The sequence below is a fragment of the Dermacentor silvarum genome, chromosome 10, assembly GCF_013339745.2.
Source record: "Dermacentor silvarum isolate Dsil-2018 chromosome 10, BIME_Dsil_1.4, whole genome shotgun sequence".
In the NCBI taxonomy this organism is placed as follows: Eukaryota; Metazoa; Arthropoda; class Arachnida; order Ixodida; family Ixodidae; genus Dermacentor; species Dermacentor silvarum.
The window spans coordinates 49,988,770-50,009,660 of NC_051163.1; the positions used below are offsets into that span (position 1 = coordinate 49,988,770).

Sequence of the window (20,891 nt, forward strand, 5' to 3'; positions counted from 1 at the left end):
TTTAACAATTATCGATCATCCGTTAAAACTTCATCTGCTGTCATTGATTGTTAGATGTCTTTTCTTGCCCTAGCCAGTACAAGCCTGGCTCCAAACTATATATTCATACTGTGATTCTTTGGATCGGCGTTTGACTATTCGATGCTTGATTCGTCACTTATTATTCTTATTTGATTCGTATTCGAAAATATTAATTCGCCCATGTCCTAGTAGAGGATGAAGGCTGCATAACTCTTCCTCCAACCTCCCATTTCCCTTGACGTATACCAGTGGTGTGTGACCAGCAACAACATTTTTTTTTTCTCAAATGCGTGGTATCAGTCGTTTTAAGCATGCGCTGCTCATTTCTATGACTTACATGTTCCAATTCTGTCAACCATTAGCACCGTTCACTTAGCTGTATTCCTGCCGTAAACATTCCTTGCTGTACAAAAAATCTTAGTTTCAAAGATATTGTTGTCCTATAAAAATACTTGGAAAGCAAAACTTCCTAACTTATCACCTCACCTAGTTTTCTGCCGTCCTCGACTGCGCTTCCCTTCTCTTGGTATCCATTCTGTAACTCTAATGGTCCACCGGTTATCCATCCGACGCATTACATGGCCTACCCAGCTCCATTTTTTCTTCTTAATGTCAATTAAAATATCGGCTATCCCCGTTTGATCTCTGATCCACACCGCTCTCTTCCCGTCCCCTAACGCTAGGCCTAACATTTTTCGTTCCATCGCTATTTGTGTTGTCCTTAACTTGTTCTAGAAATTCTTTGTTAGCCTCCAAGTTTCTGTCCCATATGTTAGCACCGGCAGAATCCAGATTTGGTAATACCCGCCGCATGCACTCCAACCCAATTTTATCTCTCTGTAAGTTTCCTTCTCATGATCAGGGTCCCCTGTGAGTAATTGACCTATAGATAAACGTCCTCCTTTACAGACTCTACAGAGGCTCACTGGTGATCCTGGATTCTTGTTGCCTTGCCAGGCTATTGAACACTATCTTTGTCTTCTGCATATTAATCTTCAACCCCACTGCTACACTTTCTCGGTTAAGGTCCTCCATCATTTGTTGTAAGTCGTTCCCATTGTGGCTGAATAGGACAATGTCATCTGCAAACCGAAGGTTGCGGAGATATTCACCATTGATCCTCCCTCCTAAGCATTCCCAGCCTAAGAGCATTATTACTTCTTCTAAGCGTGCAGTGAAAGCATTGAAGAGAATGTGTCTCCTTACCTGACACCTTTCTTCATAGGTAACTTTCTACTTTTCTTGTGAAGAAGCAAGGTACCTGTGGAATCTTTGTAGATATTTGCCAAGACATTCACGCATGCCTCCCGTCCTCCTTGATTACGCAATGACTCTGTGACTGTTGGTATCTCTACTGAATCAAATGCCTTTTCATAATCTATGAAAAGGACATCTCCGCAGATTTCTCTGTTACCTAATTGATGACATGGATATGGTCCAGCGTAGAATATCCCTTCCTGAAGCCAGCCTGTTCTATTGGTTGACTGAAGTCAAGTGTTGCCCTGATTATATTGAAAATTATCTTGGTGAATATTTTATACACTACTCAAAGCAAGCTAATGTGTCTATAATTCTTCAATTCTTTAACGTCTCCCTTCTTTTGGATTAGTGTAATGTCGGCGTTCTTCCAGCTCTCTGGTACAGTTGAAGTAATGAGGCATTGCGTGTAAAGGGCCGCAAGCATTTCAAGCATGACATCTCCTCCATCTTTGAATAAATCGACTATTTTTCCATCTTCTCCAGCAGCTTTTCCCCTGGTCAAGTTTTGCAAGGCCCTTCTAACTTCATCGCTTGTTATAGAAGGAGCCTCTGTATCCTTTTCATCGCTACTTCGAATGAAAGTAGCTTGGCTGCACAGGTCAGTAATGAATTCTTCCGCTGCTTTACTATGTCATCTAAATTGCTGATCATATTATCCTGCTTATCTTTCAGTGCATACATCTTGCCTTGCCCTATTCCAAGTTTTGTTCTCACTGATTTCATGCTGCGTCCATATTTTACTTCTTCCTCAATCCCTTCCCCGTTATAATTTCGAATATCCCTTACTTCCTTCCTGTTGATTAGTTTTGACAGTTCCGCGATTTCTGTCTGATCTCTCGAGTTTGACACTTTCAGGTTTTGTCGTTTCTTTATTAGGTCCTTTGGTACTTGGGAGAGGTTACCTACTGGTTACCTTGGTGCCTTACCTCCCACTTCCATTGGTGCTTCTGAGATCACGGTTTCATTCATTACCTCTATGATGTCTTCATCTTCCTGTTCTAAAGCTGCATATTTGTTTGCGAGCACCAGCCTGAATTGGTCTGCTTTAACCCTTACTGCGTCTAGGTTGGCCTGTTTCTTCTTGACTAATTTTATTCTTTCTCTCTTGGAATTGAGAGAAATCCTAGACCTCACTAACGTATGGTCACTGCACTTTACCCTACCTAACACTTCTACATCTTGCACTATGCTGGGATCGGTAGAGAGTATGAAATCTATTTCATTCCTTGTTTCTCCATTAGGGCTTTTCCAGGTCCACTTCCTGTTTCTGCGCTTCCTGAAGAAGGTATTCATTATATGGAGCCTATTCCTTTCCGCGAATTCTACCAACATCTCTTGTCTAGTGTTCCTGCAGAATCGATGCCGTAGTTGCCAATTAGTTGCTCACCAGCCTGCTTTTGTGCTTACCTGTATATCGAACTTTTTTGTGATGCCGTTCAGATTCGGTATATCTGGGTTCGACTGTATACACGGTGTCCCGCGTAACATCATCCAAACTTCTAAAATGTGCCAATGCCACGTAGCTGGACAGAACCAAGGTAATGTTGTTTGCCGTCGCTGGGAGATACTCAGAATAATTTTTGCATACTGTCTAATTACATATTTAGCCTTAATTATTTAATCAAGGCAAATTAACCTAATTAGATGGCAGGTGTCAACGATAAAATTGTAGAGCATCATGAAAATCTACCGATAGAACTTTCTGTTGCTCAATGAATGCTACATAAAAGTGTTTTTTCCGAGCGTGAAAGAAGCCCACGAAAAACAAAAAAAAATATCACGTGACTAACTGTCCACCCGCACTAGAGTTACTGTAAATGGCTCGCTGCGGGAGCCATATATAGTAACTCTAACGCATGCCGAAAAGCACAGCCATCAAACACGCTGCACGGTAGTCAGTGAGCGCACTCTTTCCAGTATGCATGAACTACCAGTTATCGACACTCTTTCCTTATACTAACACCAAGAGGCCGCACTGCCGTAGGCAATAACTGCTATGGAGCTTGTTTGAGGGTGTTGCTTTCTGATGCGGGCTGGCGATCGGTCACGTGATATTGTTCATTTTTCGCGGGCTTCTTTAGCGCTCGGAAAAACACATGTTTGCAGAACGTACTTCCGCAACAGAAAGCTTTATCGGGAAGTGTTTCATGTTGCTCTGCAATTTCTTCATTGACGCCTTTCTAGTAATTGTAATTGATAAGATGGTTAATAAAGTTACGCTAATTGCATATTTGGGCGGAGTGCAAAAAGTTATCTGACTACCTCCAAGCGACGGCAAGCAGCATTACCTTGGTTCTGTCCAGCTGCGTGGCAAAGTCTGGCTAACGAGTCTCAGGTGGCATGCAGCAAGTTTTAAAGTAAGATGGAATATTGCGCAAGTAAGAAAAAGCGCATCACTTGCTCTAATTGTCAAGGTGTCAATAGAGGGGGTTGTAGAGAATCGCAAGAAACCAAAATTAGGTTTGTTTACTTCTCCCGAAAAGCGAGGCAGCTCGCGTAATGTCATAAATACAACGCTGCCGCACACTCGTGCGCGCGCGATAGCAGCGCCATCAAACGGTCTCAGTGTGAAAGCAATATGAACAAGATTTTAATCTATAATATAGAACTGAACTAAGATCGTCACTTCAGATGGGAAAGTTAGCACTGCATACGGAAATTCCCCATCGCTCTTTCCAGTTCTCATTGTCCAGCGTAATTATTTTTCAACGCAGCTGTCACGAGAAGTTCCGCAACGGTTTTCATGCGGCGGTGAAATGCGACTTCGTGGTCTATCATCAATTGTAAAAGCTACCGAGTGCGTCCCGCATATCCGATTTCGCATTGAAACGTAATGATCAATGATTGTTAAATATAGTGTGTTACTTTGCATATATCTCGTTCGAATTGACGACGACTTAGACGAGTGTTCCTTTTAACATGTGATTCTTAATTTTTGTTTCTCACATCACCTATATCGGGTCCGCGTTGATGGTCAGCTGGGAGACACCACAGCTGCGGTGACGCAAGCTGACGCCGTGGGGCTGCAACGTAGCCTCTTGGGCAGCCATCTCTAAGAACAGCTTGTGTTATTATGTATAACATTGATGAAATATCGGAAATAATTACGAATATGTAGGTTGCAAACATGATAGAAAACTCAATAAACGCCATACTGCTATCTAACGCAGCTTCAACGGGGGCTACGTTCTAGCTAGGCAGCGAGCCAGGAAACAGTACCCTACTACTTCCGAAGGGCGGGATAACTCAGTTGCGCAGCTCCGCAGTCTTTGGTGTATCAGTTGACAAATTGAAATGCTTCTGTGAAGGTTTCATTCGGAGATTTACACGTGTGGTGCGAAAGGTGAAAACTGTGGCATGATTTCTTGTCTGCTCGCCGTTTCCCATATAATAGCAAAAGTGTTTCGAAGAAACTGCCACCACTCACCTACCTCGCCGAACGCCTATAAGTGACAAGCTGTCGGCGATGGCGTTTTTTAAATGTGTAAACACATAAACTTGTACTGGAAATTGGTTGAGCTTTTCTGATGTTGCTGCTGCTGCTGCTTTTTCGGGGTGTTTGCTTACTCAGTAGGCCCGCACATGCACCAGGGCGACCATTCGTCTGATGAGATGCAGGCGGAGAGTTTGATTACGGAAGTAGATGGTACCATTGTAACAGCTGAGGAAAGCTAAAATGCCCGTGTGCGTTCGTTTCTGTGCCCCGTAGAAGCAAGCAGGCATTCAGAATAAGTCCCCGCGCCTCATATTTTCTGACTCATGGCCAAACTGCAGTTAGGACAAAGCTCCGAGAATCGGCGTTATTGCACTGATTCGCTAACTAATGCTTTCAAATATGGAACAAAATAGCTCGTGTAGTCGTTACGGCGAGTAATAACTGCTATAACAGAAAGCGGTAAAATAAAATAGGAAAACCCGCCGTGGTGGCTCAGTCACCCAAGGAGTTGTGCTGCTGAGCACGAGGTCGCGGGATCGAATCCCGGCCGCATTTCGATGGAGGCGAAATGCAAGAAAACGCCCGTGTGCTTGCGTTGTAGTGCACGTTAAAGAACCCCATGTAGTCAAAATTATTCCGGAGCCCTCCACTACGGCGTGCCTCATAATCAACACTGGTTTTGACACGTAAAACCCCAGAAAGAAGTAAAATACGACACCGCAAGTTTAACGCTGGACAAGCACGACAAGCACCAAGTGCAGCTGCAATCCATATCAAGCAGCGACTGGTCAAGACGACCGTGTGAGCATGTTTATGGTTTCATCGCATTCGCAACCAATAGAATTACGAAGATCCCTCGCTCTGATGTCCGGACGCAGATTCATTAAATTATGAGGTTTTTTTTTACGTGCCGAAACCACGATCTGATTATGAGGCACGCTTAGTGGGGGACTCCGGAAAATTTCGACCACCTGGGTTTCCTTAACGTGCACCTGAATCTAAGTACACGGGTGTTTTCGCATTTCGCCCCCATCGAAATGCAGCCGCCATGGCCGGGATTCGATCCCGTGACCTCGTCCTTAGCAGCCCAACACCATAGCCCCTACGCAACCACGGCGGATGACGCAGATTCATCATCAACTCTATTCTGGTCTAAGCAGCATCCCAATCCAGAAGTATCAAAACAAGGGATTTCGTGTTCAAGATGTTATGCCCCCAACGCCAATTGTCTGACCAAGCGAGCTGCTGCAAGAGTACAATGTCTGACTGCGCGTGAAATTAGAGTGTTCAATACACCCTTCATCGACAACAGAGTACAAAGAGCTTGCCGAAAATAGGATTGAAAGTCATAAGCGAAGGCCTGACCGCTTCAAACGTTAACTTTGTCCGGGAATTTCGGAATTTCGCTCAGTGCTACTGCCAAGTATCAAACACGAACGTCGCCTTGAAATTGGTCGTTTTAGCAGCCACACGGGATTAATAGGGAGAAGAGCATCGAGGTTGACGCCTTAAGGTTAGAAACAGCAGGAGGAGCACGAAAGGAGCACAGTAATGTGGAACACAAACGGTAGGAGCACAAAATAAACAACAAAATGTATAGCCGGTAAAGTCCTAAGACAATAAGCTGACACTTAAAAAGCATAGCAAATTTCAAAAGAAGAAATTTAAATTTCACAACGCTAATTTTATTTAGAAAAGACGACATCAGAACTTCACTAAGGTCATACCCCACACGGAAAGTGGCCAGCAATGGTAAGGAGCGCTTGACAATGCGATACAAATTGAATGATTACGAACTCATTTACTTCACCGTCCATTTCTTGAACGTTGAGATTAGATCACGAACCTCCTTTTTCCGTCTCGGAAGAAAGCATCATTTTCCAGTGAATCAAATTCTGTCCTGAATGAGTCTTCATCGTGCTTGCAGAAAGAAGGCTTGGGAAGGTACGTCAAAGAACGACTTTTCTGTTCTACAATAGTCAACGCGCTCGCGTGCCAGATAGACGGCAAGCACCTAGAGTTCACCAGTGTCCCGTAAAACTCGATCTGCACAGTGAGATAAAAAAGAAAATTAACGACTTCTTCACAGAGAGAAAACGTAAGGTGCACGTCCCTCATGTACAACACCGTAATCTATATATAAGCAAACTTTGTTCACAACACCTGGCACTGAATGACTTCCTCAGTTTCTAGGGTCAGAAAATAAACCACTCGTGCAATTTATTGAATCCGGGCGGGTGTCGTTGACAGCGAATTGGTTAAATGCCGCATGTCAACTTGCAAATGCTCAAAATGAGCAATTACACGGCTAGAATCAGGCTGCGTGGAAGTTTGCCGCAACTGTTCCAGAACATGGGCCCAGAACTAGCAGTATTGTTAAGGGGGCAGGCGATTTCTCCTATTAATTTCTATCCATCCCCCTATGCATTGCAAGAATGTAACGATGATGATGATGGTAATATAAACTTTCATTGACAGAAATAAGAAGTGATCCCATTTTCGAAGTATCGTATCCATTTCCAAGCGCAACGGCAGCCACGACGACGTGCTGGCTCCTTCCGCCGGATTTCGAAGAGATATCAGCTGGTGCGACGCTGCCGATGAAATCGTGGCTGAGATTTGAGCAATCTCACTTTTTAGCTGGCGCTCGGATGCTTTAACCTTGCGGGTGATCTCGGCGAACCTGGCTTCCTGGTTCCTCACTTGTTCCGTAAGCTCATTCAACTGACTCTGAATAACGGGCAGCAGCTGGTCGCGGTTGGGATCCCCCAACATCGCCTTCAGGTCTTCAAGGGTGGCACTCACGTCTTCAAGGGTCTGTGCTGCAGGTTCCGAGGAGGGGTACTCTCGGATCCCGGAAGAAACACCGGCAAAGCATCCGGCCACGTAGTGCGTTGGGAGGTCGCTGTGCTGGACTCGCTCGCCACATCGCAAACATTCCACGGTGTGAAATCTGCATTCCTTCTCGTAGTGTTCCAGCATACGGTCCATGGTGCCCGTGTACTTACAGCCATGCACTTCGTTCCAGCAATACACCTTAATGAAAAAAAGATAACGCAATTGATTTTTTTGGCTGACTGATCTTTTTTTTTCTTTTAAAGCCACGTTGCATCGCTTACCCTAACATTTAGAAAGCACTTTAAATGAAGTCTGGCGTGAACCAGCGTATACGCGAGATTCTATAGCGAAGTAAATTTGTCCAAAATCACCCAGCACTATCTGTCCCTGTCTATACAATAAAGATGCATCAAACATGAATATGTGGTCAATGTGAATCACTTAATCATGCTTCGGAATATCAAGATAGCTACTCTCACACAAAAAGCAGGCTTGGTAAGCCCGAGTAGAGGAAAAAGAGAAAACGTACTTTAACTATTCTTTCAGCTCCTAACTCATCTACGGCGGCAGCAGCATTCTTGTGCAGTGGAGATCGCCATCTTCTTTTCGCTTGCAAGCTTGGTTTTGAAATAAATGTGGTCGCCCACTTCGGGCCACGATAACTGTTATAGGGCGGTTGGCTTGGGAAAGCAGGCATGGCGGTAGCGGCTGAGGAATGGTGTCTTAAAGTAAGAATTTGAATAAAATGCAATGTTCGAAGCAACGCTATGTTCACAAAAATAACTAGGGAAATTATCTTTGTGATATACCGAACTTCCTTTTCTTTGTAATATGTAGCCAAGCTAAATAGAATCAAGATTAACGTTTGAATAGACAGCGATTATTTATCACTAAATGGAATGAACCAAATTATCTTTGAATTTTGCGTCGAACGAGAATGTCAGCACGTCAGTGTTACGTGGCCATTTCAATATATTGCCTTTGTTTTTGTATTTCTCTCCCTCGGCGTGTCACATTAAGAAATTAATAAATGTCGAGTTGCAAAAGACTAATTCTCATGAGCCTACAGCGAGGTTGTGTTGTTCGATTGTGTTAGTTCGGACAGAAACTAAAATGAACACTTAGTCAAGGTGAATTAATAGATTACAGTTCGGCAATAGTAAAACGGGCACTCGTATCGTTAGGCGTGCAGATAGGCAGTAGCTCAACTAACGCTAATCAATAATTCCCCTCCCTCGCGCCCTAACCCACCCAAAAAGAACCACACAAACTGTTACCTTCAAGCTGTTCGCTGTCCTGATAGGGAAATCATAACCGAAGCACTCCGGTTCTTCGAATTGCACTTGATCCAATGGACACTGCCCGACGCCCCCTTCGAAGCTGGCTGCGTGGCAAGATTGGCACAGAGCGTGCGAGCACGGCAACAGCACCATCCGTTTTGGGATCATGCGGCAGAGGCCGCATACGCGTGAATTCGGCACCTCGTTGACGAACCGCGTCGGTCGCCAGTTGACGCCGGCCACGACGTGGTCGCGAAAACGGTGCACCCGTCCTTGTCCATGACCCGGCATGGCGGTGTCTTCAGGCACGAATTCTACGCTCGCATAATAGCGCGATGGCTTTTTTCACCGAGCGTATTCCTACTGAGTGGTCTCATACACTTTGACTGACGTAGCAACTAGGAGCGATAAAATGATCACTGTACCCACTATCGCGTACAATGCCGAGAACTTCCCACAGTTAGACCTTTGCAATGCGGGGAGGAACAAGTGCTTCATTATCGTCGGCGACAGCCTTCCATATATCTACCGTTTATTGCGCAACAACAGCTGCATAGACCTCCGACTTGTTCCATTGTCACATGCCGCCGTCCCGCTATTCGCAATGGCTTAGCAGCAGAGAAACAATGAGAAAACGGCTGATTTCTTATCGTCAGAGAGTATACTGCACTTCGTCAATGAAGCTTCCACATGTAAACTGATATCAGTGAAAGAAGAAAGCAAATATACGAATACCGTATTTAAACTAAGAAGGCAGACGTCTTTATAAAAGAACAAGAATACATTTAGTAGTTTACCCGCCTTGCGAGGCACACACAAGGACGCTCCGGTTGGGCAGATGGAACAGCGGCCTGCCAGGCGTCTCACAACGCTCGCGTGACTGTAAGAGTCCACCTAGTGGACTGTCCATGTTTGGCGCTTTTGACTGGCTGGATATGCACGAGTGAGGATGAGACAGATACCTCCAGCCAGTCTCCTTCTCGCTCGTCGGAACATCACACAAACGACAGCTCTTAGAGAATAGCCCCGCCTACACTGACAGAAGACACTCAGCCACATAACTAATTAGAAGGTCAGCGCAGTGAGCATTAGACAGAACCATTACATTTTATATAGCGTGTGCAACCAGTTACAGACGCTTTATTATTTTAAATGCGAACATTTGCTACTTTGACACTATCTATCTATCTATCTAGTCGCCTATGACTTTGTGCTCTTATGGTCATTTCGTTAACTTGGTATGTACCAAAATTGGCATACTATGATAACCGTATATGACGAACATAAATGATATGTCATAACGTGAATGTCATGATATGCTTGTCATTTAGGTGATGAAACAGCCGCCTACATCTTGGTGCCCTCATGGTCGTTTCGTCAACTTGGTAGGCACCAAATTTGATATAATATGACATGAGTGTATGACTAACATAAGTGATAGGCCATGACATAACTGTCACGACGTGCGTGTCATGTAGGTCATGACAATGACCCAGCGAAAAATATTAAAACTCAGAAACTACTGAACTGGGTTCAGACATGGGTACAAAGTTAAAGAAACACTAAAGGAGTCTGGTAGAAGTCATAGTCATGAGCATGACTCGGCAAAAATGACAATGACTCAGCGAAAAAAAGATTAATACTCAAAAGCCACTGAAATGGGTGCTGACGTAGGTACTAAGTGGAGGAAACAATAAAGCATGATGGTAGAAGTCATAGTCATGAGCATGACGCAGCAAAAACGTCAATGACTCAGCGAAAATGATTAACACTCAAAAACCACTGAAATTGGTTCGGACGTGGGTACTAAGTGAAGGAAACACAAAAGGATGGTGGCAGCTCATAGTCATGATCATGACTAAGCAAACATGACAATGAAAGAGAGAGAGGAAGCGAAGAGAGGAAAGGCAGGGAGGTCAACCAGACGAACGTCCGGTTTGCTACCCTACACATGGGGTAAGGGAAAGGGGGAATAAAAAGAGCAAAAGAGGAAGAGAGTGAGCATTGTGTGTGTAGCGAAGCACCAGAGAGAGAGAGAGAGAGAGAGAGAAAGAAACGTGGCGGGAAAGGCAGGGAGGTTAACCGGAAAAGATTCTGGTTTGCTACCCTGCACTGGGGGAAGGGGAAGGGGAAATGAAAGGCGGAAAGAATAGGGAAGAGAAAAAGCAGTCACGAAAAAAAAATTCTAGGAATTAAAAAAAAAGAAAAGGAAGAGGTTGGAAACGTCTGTGAGAACTATAGTGTGTCAGATAGTCCACTCGATCGCAAAAACTTCAAGAGTGCCTTGACTGACTTGTTGTGTGACGACTGTATAGGCCGGCGTTCCAGGACTGTCTGCTCCGAAAGCGGCCGGTCGTCAAGACGTGCCAGCCTATGTGCGCCTATGACTGCCTATGTGCGCTGTATTGGGGACAGGGACAAAGTACGTGCTCAATTGTTTCCTCGTCGCCGCAGTGGTCACACGCAGCACTATCCTCCCATCCAATGCGGAAAGCAAACGACTTTGTAAATGCGACACCAAGCCACAATCGGCAAAGTACTGTTGTTTCGGGTCGCGATAGTCCAGTTGGAGGTCGAAGTCAAAGACAGGGGTCCAGTCGATGCAGACGTGTGTGTTGCAAACTAGGTGTGTTCCACAACGATTGTGTGGCATCGTTTACAAGCACTCGAAGTTTCGCTGCTGCATCTGTTCTTGACAGCGGGATTGGTTCCTGTGCGCCGTCTTCATGAGCAGATCGAGCAGCTTCATCAGCATATTCGTTGCCCATTACGCCACAGTGGCTAGGGAGCCACTGAAAGGTGACGTCGTGTCCTTGCTCGACGAGGCAATGAAGGAGCTCTCGGATTTCGAGGACTAGTTGTTCGTAGGGTCCACGGTGTAAGGCGGAAAGCAAGCAATGTAGCGCTGCCTTGGAGTCACTGAAAACACTCCATTTGTTAGGTGGATCCTCACGAATTATGCGAAGTGCGCTACGAAGAGCAGCAAGGTCCGCGGCTGTCGATGTCGTCTGGTGTGATGTCTTGAATTTCAAGGTGGAGACTTTCGCAGGAAAAAAACACTGATCCTGCAGAACCGTCCATGGTGGTTGAACCATCAGTGTATAGATGGGTATGATCACTGTATTTTTCGTAGAGCATGATCAGCGAAAGTTGCTTAAGAGCTGGTGATGAGAGCTCGGCTTTCGTTCGAATTCCAGGCACTGTCAGTCGAACTTGTGGCTGAGCCAAGCACCAAGGAGGAAACAAAACTCTCGTTGCAGCTGTGTAACCTGATGGAAGGTATATACGATAAGGCAGTATTGTCTGACAAAAAGAGGCACGTGGTCGGTCTTCTGGCAGTGAGGCTAGATAGTGGGAAGGGGCGCGAGCAAGGTGCCTGACGTGTGCTCTGAGCGCTTCCATAATAATGTGAATCTTGGCTGGGTAGTCATGTGCAATTGCAATGGTTTCTGATGTTGATGTACATCGTGGCAGCCCTAGACAGACCCTAAGTGCCTGTGCCTGAGCACTTTCGATTGTACGTATGTTAGTTCTACGGGTATTGGTCAGCACTGCCAAGCTGTACCTCAGATACCCGAGAAACAGCGTCCTGTAGAGTTGCATCATCGCGTGTACTGAAGTACCCCAGGATTTTCCTCCAAGAAACTTGAAGAGATGAGAGATGGCTGTCAGGCGCTTCTTTAGGTTGGTGACATGGGGACTCCAACAAAGGTCACGATCGATGATTACCCCTAAGAACCTGTGCGTTCTGACGTAAGGATATTTTGTCCATCGATGGTTATGGTGTATGGTGTCAGCGAAGCACCATAACGCCAAAGTCCCATAGCTGGTGATGTGCGTTGTAGACATCTGACAGATCCAAGGGCCAGTGGTCGTTGCGTGAAAAGGAGGCTGCGGGTGAGCCATGGGGCTTACTCGAGACTTGCAAGCACTGGATTGAGAGCATCCAGTACTTGCACTGCACTTCGCGCTGACGGAGTATGCAGCTTGCTTAATAGTATACGTATACGGTATTTACAAGGGACCGAAGGATCACAACCACTTGCCGGTCTTCTTCGGGCAATTTATCGGGAGTCGGCATTGTGGACTCTACCGCGGTGCACTGTATTCTTTGATGTGACTGTGGTGCCGGCTGTGGCATCGGTTGTGACTCCGGCTGTGGCCTCGGCTGTGGCTTGAACTGTGACGTCGGCTGCGGCGTTGGCTGTGGCATCGGCTGTGGCCATGGCTGTGGCTTCGGCTGTAGCTTCGGCTGGGGTATTTGATGTGGCTTCGGTTATGGCTTCGGTTGTGGCTTCTGCTGTGGTGGCGGCTGTAGCTTTGGTAGCGCGGGCCAGGCTTCAGTATTGGTGTTCTCCGGCACGACCTTGTCAGAGTTAGACTCGACTCCGCCAGGCCTAGGGGGCAACATGACAATGACTTAACTAAAAAGGAATAACACTCAAAAAACACTCAAATTGGTTCAGACCTGGGTACAAAGCGAAGGAAACACTAAAGGATTATGGCAGAAGTCACAGTCATGACCATGACTCAGCAAAAATGACGACGTTGCGAAAAATATTAACACTCAAAAGCCATTGAAATGGGTTCTGACGTAGCTACTAAGTGAAGGAAACAATGAAGGATGATGGTACAAGTCAGTCATGAGCATGACTCAGCAAAAACGTCAGTGACTCAGCTAAAAACGATTAGCACTCAAAAAGCACTCAAGTGGGTTCGGACGTTGGTATACTAAGTGAAGGAAACACTAAAGGATGGTGGTACGTCATAGTCATGACCATGACTCAGCAAACATGACAATGACTTAGCTAAAAATAATAACACTTAAAAGCCACTCAAATGGGTTTGGACGTGGGTACCAAGTGGAGGAAACACTAAAGGATGGTGGTAGGGCATAGCCATGAGCCTGACTCAGCAAAAATGACAATGACTCAGCAAAAAAAGATTGGCACTCAAGAACCACTGAAATGGGTTCGGACGTGAAGTGAAGGAAAAGTAATAGTCACGAGCATGACTAAGGCTTTCGCCTTAAGGTCTCTTAGGTCTAGCTAAAAGGACTCCTGAGAACTCATGACATGAATGTCATGGCATGCGTGTCATGTAGGTCATGTAAGAGCCGCCTACGTCTTGGTGCTCTCATGGTCGTTTCGTTACCTTGGTAGGCTCCTCGCACACTGCTTCGCATAAATCGATTCCCACAGGCGTGGGATCTGCCGGATTTTTTCTCCCTCACAGTCAATATACAGGAGACACGATAATTTGGGAATCCGTGTACATTATCACTGAAGGGGGAACCAGCTCTGTCAGGAACGACTGACTGAACATGCTTGAAGCTGAGTGTGAGCATCGGAAAATTATAGCTGTAAAACACCCACACAATGCGTGAAAAAAAAATGGGGCACATTGACGCCTGCGCAGCCCTGCTTCTGTGCGCGCTAGTCATATGCTGCTGTCTCTTTTCGTGGTCACAAGTAGACGAATGCGGCCCACTCATGTGCATGAATAACAGACACTGAATAACAAAGGGCACAAAAGCCATCAAGTTCCGTGCAGTCTTGTTTATTTGCCGTAACGGGCAATCACTGCGCAAGTTACGAAGAGCCACGCGCTCCCGAACGCTTTCTGCTTACCTTTCTACCATATCGAAACGCAGTTTAGTGCACGGGTTGACCTCCATGCGATTTCCACTCCGTAACTGAAACGAGCAGAACAACAATGAAAGATACTGAAAGATCGTAAACGGCACTGTTATATGCTGCTATCGCAGGTCCGAAGCGGGGGAAGGCATAAGGCACACTGTCGCGTTGCTTACGGCAACCAAACGAATACCCACCCGATAAAGCTTGCTGGGCATGGAGTCTGTTTAAAGCCACCATTCTATAGTGTCGTTTCTCAGGTGACTAGCAAACTCTTGCAGCCGAATGTACTCAAGGCAAACAGAAACTTCTTGTGTCTCCGTGAACGTCGATCACAGGGCTCTTGCGTGAGCAGCTTCCTCTTTCGGGTTGTTGGTGCAGCCAACGACGTCACAGTGCCGTTCTAACAACTAACATTTGTACATCCCGCTCAGCAGATGCGGTGAGAACATGTCTAACGCAAATGGTTCAGCAGGTGCGGCAAGAACACGTCCTAAAACACAGCATACAAACACGCACTGCAAGTGCGGACATTTTCGGCCGTCTCCTGCGGTCCTCACCAGAATGAAACCACCACACGGGAATTAAATAAGTTGGCTTCTTTTTCCTGGACGGCACTGAATCATCGTCACTCCGAAAGATTGCACCGTATCCCAAACCCGAGCAATCTTTGCGCACTTTCAATAACCAATACGATGTCTGTGTAACGGTACAAGTGGAATAACTAGGCGCCTTCGCAACGTAACGTTTGACGTTTAACGCGACCCCTTGCAAAGTCAGAACTTTTTGCACCACTTTATGGATGCGTTGGTAAATGTCCTTTAGCGTAACTGTCCTTTGACGTTTGCGTCCGCACCTTAGACGCAAGTCTCCACGGCGCTGCGACGTGAGTGAATGTCACGTTGCTCTAGCACGACAGCTGTGTGTGTGTGTGTGTGCGCGTGTGAGTGTGCGTGTGCGCACGCGCGCGCGCTTATTGTTCTGGGGTATTACGCGCCGCAACCAAGATATGATTATGGGTCACGCCGTCGTGACGGACTCCCGCTTAATTTTGACCGCCTATAGGGTTCATTCACCCAGTTCATGGCCGGCGCAGCGTCGATTGACTAAATGTTTAGTGCGGAGAAACAATATAATGTCAGAAAGCTCACCCACAACAGCAGAGACTGATCGGAGAACTGGAGAAGCAGTTCAGTGCTCGAGTAGACCGTGTATGACTTCCCGTCAAAACGGAGCAGAATGCTTCGTTTCGCAGCGAACACTGCCTGATAAGTGGCCTGTTGGGTGACTTTGTAGATGTAATTTCGTAAGCGTATGTCAACAAACAGAAAGTAAAACCCCTAAGAAATTATGGAGCAAGACCCAGAGAAATGAACGATGGGAGAGCTGGAAGTGTCATCTTATCCATAGCTGTAAGCGGACGACCCCCCCCCCCCCCCCCCCCCCTTTGGGTAGCCAGCTTTCCCCTCAAGCTGTAGGCGACCATGTTCCTTACGTATCTGCTGCGACCGTCCCGCTTTATCGGCGCATGTCGGCGGGAATTATATCATCAATAATATCCAGTTGGGCTCAAAATTTGAAGACAACCGAGTTGAAAGCAATAATGGTAAGTACAGTGGAGGTCGCGCGGTTAGCAAAAAAAAAAAAAAAAAGTGGCTGCGGCTTAGCTCAGCTAACCCTGGATATGCAAAGCTAAAGCTTGGTTTAGCCTGGTTAAGTCTTGGTTTCACTTGGTTAGTCTTTGATTTAGCTGTAATTATTATACTTCGGTACATACTTATCGACATAAGCCAGGTATAAATTATAAGCCGACAAGTCAAAGCGTTTCGCGAGCCTAACGGCTAGCTCGTCCTCAGTCTCCGACGCTAGCTTCGCGCGCATGGCATTCCGGACCCTCTCCAGTGAAGCAGTTCGCCGGACGAAAGACGCCTGTCAGACGCCGCTTGCGGCGTGGTCAGACGCCGGTAAGACGCCGCGGGGTGGTCGGACCATAGAGAAAGAAACGCTGCCAGCTGCGGCGGTTGCTAGGCAACGGCTCAGTTCACGGTGCGGGTAACTTTTTTTTCTTTCTCTAAGGTGCGGGCACCTGCCGCATCGAAACGGCAAGAATGCTACGAAAAGCCGGGAGATCCCACGCCCTGTGGGAATCGATGTTAAGCGAAGCAGCGTGCGGGGAGCCTACTAATTTAACGAAACCACCATGAGAGCACCGAGACGTAGGCAGCTGTTTTGTAGCCTACATGACACGCATTGTATGATATTCATGTCATGGCCTATCATTTATGTCCGAACCCATTCCAGCGGTTTTTGAGTGTTAATCTTTTTTCGTTGAGCCATTGTTATCTTTGCTGAGTCATGGTCACGACTATAATTTCTACGATCATCATTTAGTGTTTCCTTCACTTAGTACCCACGTCAGAAGCCTGACCAAAAGATGGAAGCGACAGAAACGCAACAGGAAGCTCAAAAGGAACATCAAAGAAACAACACAGCAGACGCTAAGCAACTTGCAACAGCCGATTGGGAACGCTTCTGCGGATCACTAAATGGAACTCAAGGGGCAGCAAAGACGTGAAACATCCACACAGGAATGATTGACCCACTCAAAGCCAGACGCCAAGGAGAAAAGAACTTGGAGAGATTGTTACACTCGTACCCAGGCACAAAAGAACAACTCCTTCAGGACGACCGTAACAAATGCTTCGGTGACAATGTCCCGATACCCCCGTACCAAGCTGACTACAGCAGACACCCGCAGCCAGGAATGGATGAATGCCTCACGGAAGCAGAAGTTAGAGCAGCAATCGCCAGTGCAAAACGAAACACAGCGGCAGGGGCGGATGAAATATCAAATGCCATGATTAGAAATATGAATGATGAAGCCATAACAGCCTTCACGAACTTTATAAATGACCATTGGGTCAAAGTAACGATACAATAGCAATGGAAACACGCTGTGATAATAATGATCCTAAAGCCGGAGAAGAAATTGACTTCAGAATACCTTAGGCCCATCTCTCTCACATCATGTCTAGCAAAGCTGTTCGAGAGATTTGTAAACACTCGACTCCAACGTCATCATGAAGAAAACAACTTAATGCCTGACACCTTGTTTGGTTTTACCACATCATTCAACACAAGGCATTCTCCTGCTTTTGAAAGAGGAAGTGTTAACCAACGTCCCCAAGGCAGGAGAATACATTGTCATGGCTGTCGACATAACAGGGGCCTTCGACAACGTAAGTGACAAAGGCATACTGGATGGACTAGCAGAGACCAACTGCGGTCAAAGAACGGTGTCCTGCCCGCAGCAGCTGCATGGGCAGGACACCGAAATTCACCAGAGGGCAACGCCAGTCATAAACACCAGAATGAGTGCAGAAATGAAATCAACACTAGAAGAAATAGAATAATTTCTGAGGCCATAATTTCTGAGGACTTGCTGCGCAACTCAGAGTCACACAGTTCTTGAGTGATCTACTGTTGCAATTGTTTCTCTGCAACTAGTGCATTTTTATATTGTTCTTTAGCTTCTGTAGGTCGCATACTTACAATTGATGTGTTTTAATTTCTAGGGTGACCCGCCGTGGTCGCTTAGTGGCTTTGGTGTTACGCTGAGGGAACACGAAATTCTACCTGTGCCGAGCAAGCTATAGATAAATAAACAAAAAAGAAACTGCGCTTGCAACTTCCGCGTCTGCGGATTCAGAAACAACTAAAATTTTTACAGCATTTGAGGCGAATCAAATAACTTGAAATAAAGATATATTTGGTATGCCCCAAGTTTTTTGTAAGAAAAGAGGGTTATTGTGCAAGTAAGCAAAATTACATGCGTGCTGTTCACAGTCTTGTTGAAACACCACCGATAATTCTTTTGTCTCTGACATGCAATTCGACAAATGAAAGCAACAAATTTTGATTGGCTGCTCTAATTGTCAAGGTGTCAATAGAGGGGGTTGTAGAGAAGCGTAAGAAACTCAATTGAGTTGCGTTCTTTTCCCGAAGAGAGAGAAAACACGCTTAATGTGAATAATACCATGCACGTTACCGCGCACGGGTGCGCACACGATAGCAGCGTCCGGAAACGGCCCAAGTGAGAAAGCTAGATGAACAACATTCTAATCTAGATCAAAATTTTTCACCATGATCTAAAGCAGGCAAGGCGCTTGTGTTGTCGGCACGGCGAGAGATAAGTGCAATAACTGAAAACGGTAAAATAAGATAGCACACCGCAAGTTTAAAGCTGGACAACGACGAACGGCACAGAGTTCAGCTGTAACGCTTAACAAGCTGCGATGGTTAAAACACCCGTGCGAGTACGTTCATATAGGTTCTTCGTATCCACATCAATGCTCAAAAAAGTAAAAAAAAAATACAAAAGAAACATGTACCATCGTCTGATTGCGTGCGATATTAGAGCTTTGAATACACCGTTCATGGACGGCGTAGTACAAAGGGCTTGCCCAAAAAATATGGTTTTAAGTCAAGCGAAGACATGAACCCAACGAAGGTCAACTTTCTCCGGGCATTTCGGATATAGTGCAACGCGCCGTGCTCCCGCGTAGTATCAAACATGAACGTCACCTAGAAATCAATCGCTTTAGCAGCCGCACGGCTTCAATACGTGGGACAGAATCGAGGTGGACGGCTGAAGCTTACAAACCGCAGGAGGAGCACAAAAGGTGCACAGTAGTGAGGGACGCAAACTGTAGGAGCACAGTGAATAAATAAATCAACTGCCAGTGAAGTGTCAAAACAATAAGTTGATTGTTACAAACGATTACAAAAATTGGAACGAAGAAATTTCGCAGCGCTAATTTTATTCAGCTGAAAGGACATCAAAACTTCCCTATGCTCAGGTCACACACATGTTAAGTGGCAAGCACGATTCAGCAGTGCAACACACATTCAGTGATGGCGAACATTAGTATGCTCCTGTTACTCCTCCGTTCATTTTATCATCGTCGAGATCGATCCAGAACTCGATCTTACCGATTCGAAGGAAACCATCATTTTTCAGGGAACCAATGCCTATGCTGAATTCGAGGTGAAAGTGTTCGTATGAGTAGTCTTCGTCCCTGCAGAAACAAAACTCTCTACTGGAAGTCAACAAACGGCTTTTCCTTCTTTCACTATCCACCACATTCACGCGCCAAAGAGACGGCAAACACTTAGAGTCTTCAAGTACCCCGTTAAACACGATCTCCACAATGAGATCACCAGTAGAATCACAGTGAGATCCATAGTGACGTCCATAGTAGTGCGTCCAGACGGCAAGCGTAAAGTACGTGTCCCTCATGTGCCACACCGTGATCTGAGCAAGCTTTCTCCGTCCCTGCCGCCACTGAATGATTTCTTGACAGTTTTCCAGGGTCAGAAAATAACGCAAACGCCCAAATTCTTTAACCCGTGCAGCCGTCGTCGACAGCGCGCTGGTAAAATGCCGAATTTCATCGTCCCAAGGCTTGCAATAAGCAATGACACGGCTGGAATCACGCTGCGGGAAAGTTTGCCGCCAGCGTTCCAGAACATCGTGCGTCTGGTGGGCTAAGTGCTCCAACTTTCGAAGTATCAGCGCCTTTTCCGAGCGCAACGATAGCGACGACGACGTGCTGGCTTCCTCCACCGGATTTTGCGGAGCAGTCAGCTGGTCCGACGCGGTCGATGAAATCGTGGCGGCGATTTGAGCGATCTCACCCTTTAAATTGTGCTCACTTGCTCTGACCTGACTAGTGATCACAGCAAACCTGGCTTCCTGGTTTCTGACTTGTTCTGTAAGCTCATTCAACCGACTCTGAATCACTGGCAGCAGCTGGTCGTGGTTGGGATCCCCCAACATCATCTTCAGGTCTTTAAGGGCAGCGCTCACGTCTTCAAGGGTCAGTGCTGTATGCTCCGAGGACGGATACTCTGCGATCGCGGATGAAACGCCGGCAACGCATCCGGCCACGTAGTGCGTTGGCAGGTCGCTGTGCTGGACTACCACACCGCATCGCAAACACTCCACGGAGTGAAATGTGCATTCCTTCTCATAGTGCTCCAGCATACGGTCCATGGTGTCCGTGTACTCGCAGCCGTGCGCTTCGTTCCAGCAATGCACCTTAGCAGAAGAAAAAATAAACAAATATCGCAGCATACATTTTCCTTTTTTTAAAGACACAATTTTTAAAAATTCTTAATAAAGGCGCATTGCATCGCTGTCCCTAATATTTAGAACATACTGTTACATGAAGTCTTGTGTGAACCAACGTATACGCGGAATTCTATAGGAAGTAAATATGCTCAAAATCACCCAATCACAAATGTTAGTATGACGTCGCACAATTCAAACGAATGCCTTTTTTTTTTCTATCTCTCTCGTGATGTCACACTAAGAAATGAATAAGTTCCAACAGGATATTTCACATGACCCTACAATGA

General features: G+C 46.1%; 2 protein-coding genes and 1 long non-coding RNA gene across 16 annotated transcripts in view; 1 reads left to right on the top strand and 2 right to left on the bottom strand.

Annotated features, from left to right (window-relative positions):
• Nucleotides 1-20,891, bottom strand: part of LOC119431215 (uncharacterized) — a 635,270-nt gene that overhangs the window by 559,998 nt on the left and 54,381 nt on the right. For 2 of the 7 annotated variants that reach the window (XM_049657803.1, XM_049657806.1), the window contains exon 2: nucleotides 8,833-9,036. The exons of 1 other annotated variant lie outside the window; for it this stretch is intronic. In XM_049657803.1, the coding sequence (XP_049513760.1) occupies nucleotides 8,833-9,036 (204 nt within the window). Of the gene's footprint in view, nucleotides 1-8,832; nucleotides 10,659-20,891 lie in introns of those variants that run through there. 4 more of the 7 variants (XM_049657804.1, XM_037698687.2, XM_049657802.1 and 1 more) reach the window with 4 other exon arrangements.
• The window catches only part of LOC119431222 (TNF receptor-associated factor 3), a 276,207-nt gene that overhangs the window by 38,107 nt on the left and 217,209 nt on the right, over nucleotides 1-20,891 (bottom strand). For 2 of the 6 annotated variants that reach the window (XM_049657807.1, XM_049657810.1), the window contains exon 3: nucleotides 18,233-20,218. The exons of 1 other annotated variant lie outside the window; for it this stretch is intronic. In XM_049657807.1, coding sequence (XP_049513764.1) covers nucleotides 19,396-20,218 — 823 coding nt within the window. In that variant the 3' untranslated portion in view covers nucleotides 18,233-19,395. Of the gene's footprint in view, nucleotides 1-18,232; nucleotides 20,219-20,891 lie in introns of those variants that run through there. 3 more of the 6 variants (XM_049657808.1, XM_049657809.1, XM_037699004.2) reach the window with 2 other exon arrangements.
• The window catches only part of LOC125940984 (uncharacterized), a 109,260-nt gene that overhangs the window by 14,219 nt on the left and 74,150 nt on the right, over nucleotides 1-20,891 (top strand). The window contains exons 1-2 of one of the 3 annotated variants that reach the window (XR_007464134.1): nucleotides 7,391-7,501; nucleotides 20,320-20,436. The exons of 1 other annotated variant lie outside the window; for it this stretch is intronic. This is a non-coding gene — a long non-coding RNA (uncharacterized LOC125940984). Of the gene's footprint in view, nucleotides 1-7,390; nucleotides 7,502-20,319; nucleotides 20,437-20,891 lie in introns of those variants that run through there. One more of the 3 variants, XR_007464132.1, reaches the window with a different exon arrangement.